Genomic DNA, 14,403 nt, shown 5'->3' on the forward strand with positions numbered 1-14,403 from the left:
TCATTTGATGTTCTAGGGTTTCAGGATTGTTGATTCTCTGTTTGGCTTAGTTTTTCGGATCTTTGTTGTGGAGGGACGGCGTGGTGCTTCTGCCTAGACCGCCATCTTGCCGGAGTGTCTCTTCACTTTCTTGATAAAGTCCTTTGATGCACAAAAGCTTGTAATGATGAAGTCCAATTTATTTATTGTCTTTTGTTGCTTGTGCTTTTGGTGTTAGTGGTCATGGCTGTACAATATGGTGAATGTAATTAATGTCTGTGAATTGTACACATAAAAAATGGTTGAAATGGCAAGTGTTTTGTTACATATATTTACATATATTTTGTCACAATAAAAAAAATGTAGATATCAGCTCTGACCCTGTCTGCCTTCCACATGCTTCTCCTTCTACTATTACCAGCTTACTCTCCTGGATACTTACGACTCTCATTTTGTTCCCAATAGGTACATTAATTTGTTTAGCTTGATATCTATATTTATCATCATTCCTAAAGAAAAATATTTTCTTTTTTATGATACCATATTTATGCATATTTTCCCTTCTAAGTATTTTATTCTTATCCCCTTGCCACTGACTTTACTCCAATTTGAGAAGATACTATTCCCACTTCCAATTTGGGCTTTTAGTTTTTAGGATCAGAAGTTCTGAATTCTAAAAGTCTTGGTTAAGTACAGTTGCAGAGATGTGACTATGTTTGATTAAGCCTGCTTGGCTGAAGGAAAGTGAAAGAGTCTTAACCATGATTCTCATGTCAAAAAATTCCATATTTTTAAAATTTACCTAAAAAATAAAATAAAACAAATAAACAAAAACTGACAATGACAGAGGCTGGTCACCAGTTGGAGGAGAAAGAAAGGGTGAAAGAGCTAGCAGGTTTCACCCATACTTCTGGGAACAGTCTTACTGCTGGCAGACAGGAACAACATTTCACCTTCCTGTTTTCCTCAGTAAAATATCTGAGATGAGACGAGGTAGAGTACCTAAGCAGATTTCATGGTGAGACTCTATTAAATCCATTTTTAAAAGATTAAAAAAAAGTAAAGCTCTTTAAAAGAGAAACAAAATTACGCAGGTACAGGAATCAAAACAAGTATCCTATCAAATGTACCTAATACAAAATCTGAGCAGATTTAACTGAAATGTACACAGCAGATCTCTCTGCTTCGTTAATGCACTGGAGATGTGTACAGCTTCCTTTATTCAAAGAGCCCACAATGGAGTTCCCACCCTGCACAAAGGGCACATTTAACAGTTAAGAGACCAGATGCAGCTCCAGGGTCTAATGGAAGATGCTGAAAACAGCCATAGCCTATAGCTTCACTCCAGAGCGTAAGCCAATAAATTTCTGTTAAACCAGCCACAATCAGCAAAACGACTCACACAACTTTCCTTCAGTTTCTCTCACTCTTCCTCTTTCTCTAAGGTCTGAACAGCATTTACTATATCAGAATCCAGAAATTTACCATGTGGTCCGGTTAAAATATCTAACTTTTATGACTATTTATCATTCATCAGCAGCATAAGCCTGGTTTTTAAAATATAATCATGAAAAAATACAACTTGCTAAGTGCCTCTGTCTTAAAAAATGAAATTTTAAGACTATATTAATCTAATTCAACTTGTCTGGGCACACAGCATTTAAAGAATAAAGTGAAATTAAACCAAGAAAACATAGGGAAAAAAACTCCAATGAAAACACTGAGATGTATTATTATCTTAAAAAATATACATACTCAAACTGATCAAAGAGGAGATAGAAAAGTTTTTGTTTTTTTTTTTAATTAAAAAAAAAATAAAACCTGAGCTTTCAAAGCAATCTGAAAAATCAGCTGACCCTCACCCAGCCAATGTGAATACAGCTGATCACTGTTTGAATCAGTGGCTGAGTTTGGCAGCCCTGACCAGACATTCTCATTAGCATCTGCTGCAGGAAACTCCGAGAGAGGGGGATGGGTTTCTGGCCCATAGGAGAACCCACGTGATGGTCATGTGGTGTGAAAAGCTGGTTACAGCCTCTTGGAATGCAAGACACACTTAATTTTGGCAAAATGTTGTTTTCTGGTTCAAAAGAAAAACGGCATAACAGGGTGTTTGGATATCTCCAAGTAAATGATTCTGACAGACATGGAAAGGCAGAACTGAGACTCTTGGAGGTGGCAGAAACACAGTTCCTTGAGCCTTGGGGCTTTAAGGTGTCAAATAGGAGACAAATCATTTAATGACAATATTCAAATTACTGAAGCGGAAACAAGCTCAAGCATAAGCCCAGTAAAAATTCCTATTTTTGTTACATTTAGAATATTTAAGAAAAAATATAAAAACACATAATATGAATAAACAAGGCTTTAAAAAAAAAAATCAACAAAGTACTCATGACTCTGAATTCTGCATGTCTTACCAAAGCAAACAAACGAAATCACAAATGAGTGCTTCATTCTTTTGGTAGTTAAAATGAGATCTAATTAATAATTTACACTTGTACAATATTATATAGTTTACAAATATATATTTCCAGCCCTGGACTCTGGATCTGAACTTTCAAGATGTCTCTTCCCACTTTAAGGCCCCATGCACACCTCAAAAATCAGTCTTTCAAGTATGATCTGCATCCTCCCCTCCCCTGCCCCCAACACATGCCCTGCTCCTCTTGCCATGCTCTCCCGTCTATGCACTCCATTCAAGTCAAAGACCTGGTCATCATTCTTGAATCATCCCTTACTCACCCTACCTCCTCATACCACCAGTTTGCCTCCTAAACACTTCTGAAATCCAACCACTTCTTTCCATAGCTACTGCCACTTCCATAGTTCAGGCCACCATCCCCATGCTTAGTAATAAGAGTTTGGGCTTGGGCTGTGGACTTGCTCTGCAATGGGTGGACTTGGACAAGTTACTCATCTTCAAATTCCTTAGTCTCCTGACCTATAAAATGGGGATAACAACGCCCACATCACAGAATTGTTGAGTAATTTAAATGCGATAATCAATGTAAAAGCCTCTGAAACAGTGCCAACCTAGAAGCTATTAAGTATTTCATAAATCACAATTATCACAACCATCCTCCTTATCAGTGCCCAGTGCAAATCCTCTGGGTTAGTGACTCTCCTCTTCTAGCTCCCCTAACACTCTTTGGTAATTGGCTGTCTGTCTCCCAATTCAACTACAAACAACCTGCTGGCAGGGACTGAGTCTTTCTATTTCTCCAATCTCCAGGCGCCTAACCTATAGCTGGCACTCAAATATGGGTTACATAAATGCTTAATTCCATTCAAGCATTTATTCACTGTCTACTGTGTTTCATGAAGAGTCTTCCTTACACAGTTTAAAATGCATGAATCCCATTGTACAGTCCATCCTATTCTTTATAATAAATCTCATCCTATTATAGTAATCCTAATAAAAGGAGCACTGGTGGTACACTAGTTAAGCATTCAGCTACTAAGCGGAAGGTTGGTGGTTGGAACCCACCAGCCAATCCATGTGAGAAAAGACCTGGTGAACTGCTCCCGTAAAGATTACAGCCTAGGAAACCCTATGGAGCAGTTCTGCTGTCATACAGGGTGGCTATGAGTTAAAATTAACTCGATCGCACACAACAACAATCCTAACAATAGTCATGACAGGAACACTTTCTTGAAAATATTTTTCCTACCTTTCAAAACCATCTTTCTTATTCTTCTCAAATAGTTTGTAATGATTATTGACTATATTTCTAAGTTGTCTCTCATAAAGGTTATTTGTGAACAATTATGTATATACCTACACTAAATTAAGTAAGGTACTTCCACGAAAGTACCTTTTATCAATTCATTTAGCATCAATAAAAATAAGTGTTTGAACTTAGTTTCTCTCTTCTGGATAGCTACGCAGTCCATTCACTTATCTCTTTGGTCTTATTCAAATGTCATCTTCTCAACAGGCTATATCCTATTTAGACTGCCAGTCCCCATCACCCTTCCTAGGTTTATTTTTCTCCATAGAATTGATCAACAGCTGACACACTACATGCTGTTGTTAGCTACTGTCGAGTCAGCCCCCGATTCATGGCGAGCTCATGCACAATGGAATGAAACCCTTGCCTGGTCCTGCATCATCCCCATCATCATTGTGGATAGAACCAAACACACTATATACTTTATATATTTATCTTGTTCATTGTCTATCTCCCCTCACAAAAAATGTAAGCTCCACAGGACAAGAATTTTTGTTTACTGACCTATCCCCAGAACTTACAACCGTGCCTCACATACAGTCATTCAACCATCTGTTATCTGTTGGACAAATAACCCATTGTCATCAAGTCGATTCAGACTCACAGCAACCCTACAGGACAGAATTGCCCCATAGTGTTTCCAAGGCTGTAAATCTTTATGGAAGCAGACTGCCACATCCTTCTTCTGTGGAGTGGCTGGTGGTTTGTACTGCTGACCTTTCGATTAGTAGCTGAGTGCTTTAACCATTGTGCCACCAAGTCTCCTTTGGATAAATAAATGAGTGATTAATACAACAATGATGATAATAAATGATTATACATGAGTATTAAGAGCTATATACTAAATATAGTATTTCTTTGATACCATAATGAGAAAAGGAAACATATTAACATGTACAGATTTAAGTTAGCAAGGGATCAATAATGAGAATTATCAGTTGCCCTATTTTGATGTGTGTCATGGATTGAACTGTGTCCCCCCTAACATATGTGTGAACTTGATTAGGCCACGATTCCCAGTATTGTGCAACTGTCCTCCATTTTTCTGATCTGATGTAATAATCCTCCATTTTGTGGTGTTATGTAACTATTCTCCATTTTAAATCCTAAAACCTCTATGAAGCTGGATTAGGGTAGGGTGTATTTTGAGTCACACTGCCTTATTCAAGTCACACTCTTACTCAAGTCACCACCTTACTTGAGTCACACCTTTTGTCTTAGAAGAGATAAAAAGAGAGAAAAGTAAGCAGAGAGAGGAGGGACCTCATGACTACCATGAAAGAAGAGCTGGGAGCAAAGCACATCCGTTAGACCCGGGGTCCCTGTGCTGAGAACCTCCTAGACCCAGGGTAAGACTGATGCCAAGACACTTGAAGACCTCCAAGGAATGCCAGGCCCACAGATGTTAAAAGGAGATGAGGACCTTCCTCCCAAAGCCAACAGAGAGAGAAAGCCTTCCCCCAGAGCTGGCGCCTTGAATTCGCACTTCTAGTCTCCTAAACTGTGAGAGAAAAATTTCTGTTTGTTAAAGCCATCCACCTGTGGTATTTCTGTTATAGCAGCACTAGATAACTAAGACAACATGTAACAAAATTGATTTTATTTTTAGCTAACTCACAAGTGTTCTCTTAGGAAGAGACACATATGGTCACTTCTTGATCTTAAAACAGTTCACTTTTGCTACTCAGACATTTGTCTTCCTTGGTTTTCCAAGCCAGAGATATTTGTTCCTCAAAACAAAGAAGCCACCCAATAGTTTCAGAGCTGTGACTCAAGTCTTTTCAGGGAAGCACTTGAAAAAACATCTCTCCCTCCCACATTGACATCTAAGACTGCCCATTTATGAGAAAGACAAAGAACATGTCTCCAGTACTGAACCCACTCATTTACAAGTAGAAAGAGGAGATGCAAATGTTTCCCTTTGGAGTTGAATTAAAAAAAAAAATTACAAGCAGTTATGTGGTCCCTCTCTACTGGTCCTAGTTACAGGAAAATTATTCTCTTTCTTAAGCAATGAAAACAGACGAGCCTTAGTTTTTTGAGGTGAACAGAAATGAGAAAAAAAAAATTCTGATTTTATTTCAAAATTTTAGATGGTGTTTTTCTGACTCAAATTTCTCAACCTCCTGAGAGAAATTCAAGATGAGGGCAGAGGGCCTCTACTCTGCTCCTCTCCAGGTGAGGGGGCAGCGGCATACCTGGGCTCCATAGACGCGCTGCATTGCCTGGAGCAGCTGGTTGGTATAATCTGTGAGGGTTCCAGCATCTTCTTCAAATACACTCAGTAAAGAGCGAGTCTGCGACAAAAGAAGAGGTCAATTTTATTTCTAAACAGAAAAGTTACAAAGGAGGTAGAAAACACACACACATAAGTTGAAATGGGGAGGGAAGGTGCTTGTTAGTTCTCTGGCTTTATTATTGATAATACCAGTGCGTGCAGATTCCTGGATCTTTAATTTAGAACTCCTTTTCTAATCCTTTATAGACTATATAGCACAGGAGCAGTTGAATACAATCAGACTATCAGAGACAGAGTAGGAAAAACAATTTTTAAAAGATTAAGATGGAAGGGCTATTATCTGTCCCAGTTAGCCCCTTTCTAAGCACCAATATAAAGTCCATCCAATAACAAAGGTATAAAAAGGGAAGCCTCTCCCTTCAAGTCCATAAACTGAACATGAGTCAGACCCATCTGTGCACCTGGGGTGTGGTCAGGACTCCAGCTCTGCTGGAGAATAATCATCCCAGCAGTTAACCATCTGTCTGCTTTTCTGCAATCTTGAACATCTTGCAGTAATGTGTCATTCTTTCCACTTAAGATACTACAGTCAATTTCCATCTTTTCTGTCATATTTTATGCAACTAATTTTTAACCTCGTGCAGGAAATGTCATGAACCCTGGACTCACCAGCAACAGCTCTGGGCAGAAGACTTGAACAGCAACTTAACAAGTATGCTAGCTCGGTTCCTTCAGGAAGACTACTCAATGCTCCGAGAGCAGCTGAGCAACATCCTTAGAGGAAAGGTATTTGCTGTTGTTTTCGTGCAGTGTCTGGCACACACTAAACACTCCAGAAGTGTTTATATATCAGACGGTATATGAAGAGCTATCAAGGTGTCACATAAGAGACCATATCTACTCAAGGGACTTCTATTAATGTGCCCAGCGCATAAACTACTACTTTAGTGATAGTGGGATCTATACTTTAGAAAATAACCCATTAGTCTTAGAATGGAGGGTAAGTTACAGAAATGCCTTTAATGAGATGATATCAAAGCACTTTACAAACAACAATCCAATAAGGCTCATTATTTCCCTGCAATTAAATTTCAATTCCTTCTTTTCCTAACCTACCTGAGATAAGCGAGCAATAAGTGACCCCAAAGCATCCCAAATAAACTGGAATAGGAATTCAGGCATTTGGATGGTTCACTCCCACCACACATGTTCTACCCCTGATTTCCCTCCAAAAACTGAACAAGCCTATTCCGACTTTGCCAGTGTCCTTAAAGGTAAAAATAACTGCTCTGAGATCAGTGGACTTTCTTCAGTACCAATCCTTATCAACAGAAGAACCACAATGCTACAAACGAAGAACAGGTAAATGAATAAGACGACTGTAAGATAATTTTTAAAAAGAGCTCTCAATGAGAGCAAAACATCATACAGCTCATACTGTGTACAATGAGTGAGTTAGAGCAGGGTTCTTCAAATATTCTTATTATAATCCACAGTAAGAAAATACATTTCATATCAAGACCTAAACAAAGGTTTCACCAAGCAATTTTTTTTTTATATTGTATTTCAGATCAAGGCTTACAGAACTAGCTTCTCATTAAATACTTATTACATATATTGGTTAACAACCCCACGACATGTCAACACTCTCCTTTCTTGACCTTGGGTTCCCTATTACCAGGTTTCCTGTCCTCTCTTGCCTTCTAGTCCTTGCCACTGGGCTGGTGTGCCCCTTTAGTTTCATTCTGTCCTATGGGTCTGTCTAATCTTTGGCTAAAAGGTGAACCTCTGGAATGACTTCATCACTGAGCTAAAAGCGTGTCCGGGAGCCATACTCTGAGGGTTTCTCCAGTTTCTGTCAGGCCAATAAGTCTTCACCAAGCAATCTTTATCACACTGATTTTTTTCTATTCTATTCTGTTCTGTCCAATTCAATTTTGTTCTACCCATTTGTAACAAAAATGCTGGTTGTGGGTTTCGTAATTTCACTAATGGATCTCGACTAGTAGGTGAAAAGCACTGTTTTAGAATTCATTATTACAGCTCTTCAAAATATTTAGGAGCCCTGGTGGTATAGTCGCTAAAGCACTCAGCTTCTAATTGAAAGTTTGGTGGTTCAGACCCACCAGCTGCTGTGTGGGAGAAATATTCATTCCTTCATCCCTGCCTTCACCTAACATTTAATGAAACAGCGTACTAGGTACTGAGATTCAAAAGTGACAAGAACCGACTCTATCTTCTCCAGGAACTTATAGTCCACTGAGGCCTCTCAAATGATCTGTAATTATCTTGAGACCATGTCAGTACAAAGCCCAAATCTAGGCTATAACACTAAATTGCAAGGTTAATAAGATTACTGTTGTTGTTGTTAGGTGCTGCTGAGTCAGTTCTGACTCACAGCAACCCAATGTAAACACAACGAAACACTGTCCAATCCTATGCTATCCTCATGATCACTGTTATGCTGGAGCCCACTGTTGCAGCCACCGTGTCAATACATCTCACTGAGGGTCTTCCTCTTTTTGCCCTGACCCTCTATCAAGCATGATGTGCATCTCCAGGGACTGATCCCTCCTGATAACATGTCCAAAGCATGTGAGACGATGTCTTGCCATCCTTGCTTCTAAGAAGCATTCTGGCTGTACTTCTTCCAAGACAGATTTGTTCGTTCTTCTGGCAGTGCACGGTATATTCAATATGCTTCCCAAAACCATAATTCAAAGGCATCAATTCTTCTTCGGTCTTCCTTATTCATTGTCCAGCTTTCATATGCATGTGAGGTGACTGAAAACATCATGGCTTGGTATAAATCTTCACGGTGTTTTCGTCATAAAAATTTACACTAAGTGAAGTCCTCTTTACTTTCAGCAAGCAAGGTTGTGTCATCTGTATATCTCAGGTTGTTAATGAATCTTCCTTCAATCCTGATGCCACGTCCTTCTTCCTATAGTCCAGCTTCTCAGATTATATCTGCTCAGCATACAGATTGAATAAGTATGGTGAAAGGATGCAATCCTGATGCATACTTTTCTTGACTTTAAACCATACAGTATCCCCTCGTTCTGTTCAAATGACTGCCTCTTGGTTTAAAGACAGGTTCTACATGAACACAATTAAGTGCTCTAGAATTTCCATTCTTCGAAATGTTATCCATAATTTGTTATGACCCACACAGTCGAATGCCTTTGCATAGGTCAATAAAACACAGGTAAACATCTTTCTGGTATTCTCTGCTTTCAGCCATGATCCATCTGACATTAGCAGTGATATCCCTTGTCCCACGTCCTCTTCTGAATCTGGCTTGAATTTCTGGCAGTTCATAACATAAAGTGCCAACTAGTGCTTGACATACAGTGACAGCAGGGATGATGCTGATGATGATAATGAACTTTATTGACTGCTTATCATATGCCAGGCACTAAGTGCTTTACATGTATAATTTTATGTTAATACTACAGCAACCTTGTAATTTACATAACTGTTGTCGTCCAGTTGATCCAACTCATAGCGACCCTAAAGGACAGAGTAGAAATGCCCTACAGAGTTTTCAAGGTTGTAAATCTTCATGGAATCAGATCGCCACATCATTTTCTTGCAGAGCACCTGGTGGGTTCAAACCTCCAATGTAAGTGTTTAGCCCCTACGCCACCAGGGCTCCTGTAATCTACATAAACCCAAAACCAAACCCCTTGCTGTCAAATCGATTCTGACTCATAGCAATCCTACAGGACAGAGCAGAACTGCCCCACAGGGTTTCCAAGGCTATAAATCTTTATGGAAGCCGACTGTCACATCTTTCTTCCTCAGGGTGGCTGATGGGTTCCAACCGCTGACCTTTAGGTTAGCAGCCAAGGACTTAACCACTGCACCACCAGGGCTACTTCTTAATGCTACAGAAGCCCACTAATGCTTATTATGATTTTCATATCTTTCTTTGTTATAATTAATATCTAGGGGAATGGGAAGGAAAGGGGGGGGGTGATACAACTGGATTGAGGGTATTTAATTAAAAAAAAAACTACTGATGCCCATTTTGCTGATCCCATTTATTGGTTTTAATACTCTTAGGAATAAAATACAAAGGAAGGTGAAAATTAAGATGAAAAGAGAGGGCTTACACAAATGTCTTCCATAAAGAAGATGTTAAGAAAACTAAAACTACCACTTACTCTGTACTTCCTACGTGCCAGACCCTGTGCTGGGCACTAAACATTTGTTATTTCATTTAATCCTCCACCAACTTTATGAGGTAGATACTGTGTTACATTAATTCATATCACGGATGATGAAATTGAGGTTCATCATGGTTAAGGAACTTGCTCAACCTCCCATGGCTGGGAAGCAGTAGGGCTGGGATGAAAACCCAGGTGTCTGGCATTAAATGCCAGGTTCTGCCACTGCAGGAGGCTGTCTCCATCATCCCAGCAGGGCAAGTCTCAGCAGGGACCACACTCTTTGATTCCCAGCCTACAGTCCTGCCTGGAGGCAAGATGCAGGCTGACTAGAGCAGCTTTCTTCTCAGCCGTCCTATTGTCATAGGCTTACCTGTGATGTCTGCCCAGGAACTACATCACAGGTGTTCTTGCTCTTTATACTTTGGAACAGGTGTACCATGACATCCATTAAAATTGGCAGGAAATCTCCAGTCTTCCCTTTCTAATTTAACTAGGCAGTGATTGCCCATGGAAAAAATATACCTGGCAACCTCTGGTGCTGTTCTAATAGCCACATTCACCGTACCACATCTATTCAAATTTATATTTTGAACAAGAGATCTTGAGACATAAAGAAGAGCATGAGACCAAGGATAAGGAAAAGGTACATTCATTGCTCAAAATCCCACAAAAAAGTAAAAAAAGGCACTGGTGTATATCATTTATACAGGCAGTAACAACAACCATATAGGAGCTACTATGACGTGCAGCCACATAGACACTTTACATATGTTATTTACTCTTCATACAACTCCATTAAGTAGCTACTTTTCTTCTAATTTTTGTCAAAACACGACTTCAGAGAGGTTGAGTAACTCACCTAAGGTAACAGTGGAAGAATCAGGATTTGAACTTCATCCTCTCTCTACTACCATACATTCTCAACAGTATTCCTGGCAAGTAAAACAAAACCAAATGCCCTCTGAATACAGCCTCAGCTCCCTATCAGCCCTCTACTTTAGAGTAAAGAAACTGGGTGTTGCCCAATAAAACAGTCCTAGACATTTTTTTTACTCTAAAGAAGTCTACAATTTTAATAGCTTTAAGAAAAAAATTAAAGTTCTTACACCCATATGGAGCCCTGGTGGTAACAATGGTTAACTGCTCAGCTGCTAACCGAAAGGATGGCAGTTTGAACCCACCCCGGGGCTCCGCAGGAGAAAGACCTCGCAACCTGCTTCCTTAAAGATGACAGCCCTATGGGGCAGTTCAACTCTTGTCACGTGGGATCACTATGAGTCGGAATCGACTCGATGGCACCTGATAACAACAACAACACATCCATAGGATGGTGGAGGAAATGTCTCAGTAGAATCTGGCCTACTGAAAGGAAAAATGTGTTATAAACGAAGAGAACCTTGGGACAAAACCCCTCTACAATGAAGACATAAAATCATCCAGGTTATGTTTTGAAGCATCATGCTTGAGTAAAGAAATGCATACTACAGGCATTTGCCATTGTTTTTATTCTTTACACATTAGATAAAGGGATTGGATTAGATTCCTTCCAGCTCCAAATCTACAAGTCTCCTTGGGAGTAAAAGCTGCATGAGGCACATGCCACATTAAAAAAAAGCTAAATAAATACGAGCTGATAATTATCAAAGACCTTCCTTAAAATTGGTTTCTGTCTGTAAAACAACCTAGAGTTGATTTCTCCTTGGTTATAGGATGATAGCTGAGTCTCAAAAAGCAGTGACAAACTCTCTACATTAGGAGGAACATTAAATACGAATGATACTGCCTCTAAACCTCCTCTTCCACACACAAGCTCAAAGTTACAAACCATGCAGATGTGACAGAATGTTAAGCTTCCAAAGCACCTTAAAGATCCTCTGCTCCATGTCCATTGTTCTGCAAATGAGAACAGTGAGGCAGCACAGGGTGGGGATTAAGTGACTTGCCCCAATCACATGACAAGTTAGTATTAGAGCCAGAGTTAGAAGAACCCAGGTCTCCTGACTTGTTCATCAGTTCTCCTTCTACTTCCTCACAGCTGAGCACATCCTTTCAGCCATTCAGAAATGGTATATATTCATTTAAGTGAGAGCTGAAAATTCGGAATGTGATTTAATAGTGACGATGGCATGGAGAATCAGGTTCTCCATGTATTAGAAAATCAACCTCTCTAACCTGGCTCAGCCATCTCCACGTTTGTCTAGGAAAGCAACGTACCTTTGCATCTCAGGTTCCCCAACTATAAACAGAAATCCTTGTTACAATGATCGTTAAAAATGCCACACTTAATATCTTCAGACTCGACACAACAGATGTGAAGATGGATGAAATGCTTTCTACCAAGGTCTCTGGTCCTCTGATCGATATCCCAGAAGGCTAGAATTGTATAAAAGAGGCCTTTGAAAAGTCAGTCAGACCAGTGGATGTGAATCTGCCAAAGAGGGAGGAAAACTCACGGCTGGTGTACCGTGCCTCACCTCCCCTACACATGGAGGATCACAAAGAAATGGGCACACAACACTAGCACACGGCCCTTTGACTACTTATTCTGAACTGCGGAGATGTAGCCTGTGCATAGGTAATTCCATCAAAAACGAAAAAAATCAAACCCGTTGCTGCTGATTTGATTCTGACTCATAGTGACCCAACAGGACAGAGTAGAATTGCCCCATAGGGTTTCCAAGGAGCAACTGGTGGATTCCAACTGCCGACCTTTTGGTCAAGCAGCCAAGCTCTTGACCACTACGCCACCAGGGCCCCATGTTCATCAAAGGGAGGTGCAATTCACTCAAGAGATAAAGGGAACAGAACCGAAAAAGAGGGCAAACGGTGAAAGGAAAACAGGTTAACCTCATTCTAATTTTTCAGAGTTGAGGCGCTAGGGAATAAAGAGACTTATTTAAATGACCCAAGGATATGGACCAGGAGGATAGATATGTAGCTGGGGAAATGTTAAACGAAGAACAAAAGTTCCCTGGGGAAAGATGCAGACTAACATCATGCCGCACTTTTTCGTTACATTTACATACCAGCATTCATCTGTAGAGCTCAAAGGACTTGATTTATATCTCAAGTGTGCTAATGAAGCTCCCCTCTGTGACAAATGGGGCGGGTACTGTAATCTTCTCTTCACAAATGGGAAAACAGTCCCAAAGGGAGCCTGGTACCGCTGGGAAAGACATGCAGGTTCTCTGCTTCCCACTGTGGCTTACCACATCAGTAGCAGCAGTAATAATAATAAGATTGTCTCCTTACTGTGAATCAGACGTTGTCTACTAATAGCTTTACAGGCATTTTCTTATTCAATACTCCTACCAACCCCAGGAGGCAGGTACAGTCATTACCCCTACTTACAGATGAGAAAACAGAGGCACAAAAAGTTAAGATATTTGCCTTAACTCAGCTAGTACGTGCTGCAGCCAGGGTTTGGACCCGGCAGCCTCAATTTAGGCTTATTTGGGAAGGGGTCGTGACACAATGACTCACGCCGCTGGAGGTTTTCCCGGGTTCTCCAGCTCTGCCTCGGGGGTGCCCCCTCCCGGATGCAGGGCCAGGCCGGCCCCCTCCTCAACCCCGAAGAACCCCGGAGGGAGGCGCCCCGCGGGGTGCCGGGGTGGGGGCGCAGCCTCAGCCACAGGCTGGAGGGGCCTCCTCGGCCTCACCCCTTGAGGGCGAAGGAGGCCACAGCGGCGGAAGGTACCTGGGGGCTGTCCTGCAATGCCTCCTCTAGCAGGAGCTTGTCCACAGCAGGCATGATGCTGCAAGGCCTGGCCGACGGACGGAGAGCGGGAGACACTGCCTTCGAGGGTGCTCCGGACTTCGGCGACGAGGCAGACGCTCCGTGCCCGCGGCAGCCCCGCCCGCGCCCACGCCTGGCCAGTGTCCTCCCTCCGCCCGCCTGCCGGCCCTCCCAGCCCAGCCCTCAGCCGAGCCGGATCAACAGGAAGTGCGGCAACCGAGCGGCCGAACACCGGAAGTGTGGCTGTTCCGTTTCCTCCCGCGTCCGAGCCTTGGTGGGAATCCGCGGACCCCCGGGGCCATCCTCGTTGCACGGTGGACCCCTGAAGTGTTAGCCCACTTCAGTAACAGGCACCCCTCCCCCACATCGAGTACTTTTATGCCAGTCAATGCATATACATTCCAAGAAAGGTAACTCTAGGATAAAAAGGTAAGGTTTTATCTATTTGTGGCTGCTCAGAAGGACTTTTCAATCAAAGGAGACAGCGAAAAGATTTTGATGTCCTTCTGGCCACGTTTTTAATGTAAGAGAAACCTTAAA

General features: G+C 41.4%; 1 protein-coding gene across 1 annotated transcript in view; it reads right to left on the bottom strand.

The window, feature by feature from the left end:
• APPL2 (adaptor protein, phosphotyrosine interacting with PH domain and leucine zipper 2) overlaps nucleotides 1-13,998 on the bottom strand; it is a 66,077-nt gene extending 52,079 nt beyond the window's left edge. Inside the window, exons 1-2 of the mRNA XM_023729002.1 lie at nucleotides 13,825-13,998; nucleotides 5,912-6,010 (exon numbers count right to left, since the gene is read on the bottom strand). Coding sequence (XP_023584770.1) covers nucleotides 5,912-6,010; nucleotides 13,825-13,878 — 153 coding nt within the window. The 5' untranslated portion in view covers nucleotides 13,879-13,998. The remainder of the gene's footprint in view (nucleotides 1-5,911; nucleotides 6,011-13,824) is intronic.
• Nucleotides 13,999-14,403: the final 405 nt, after the last annotated feature.

Source organism: Trichechus manatus, unplaced genomic scaffold (genome assembly GCF_000243295.1).
Source record: "Trichechus manatus latirostris isolate Lorelei unplaced genomic scaffold, TriManLat1.0 scaffold00027, whole genome shotgun sequence".
Taxonomy (NCBI): Eukaryota; Metazoa; Chordata; class Mammalia; order Sirenia; family Trichechidae; genus Trichechus; species Trichechus manatus.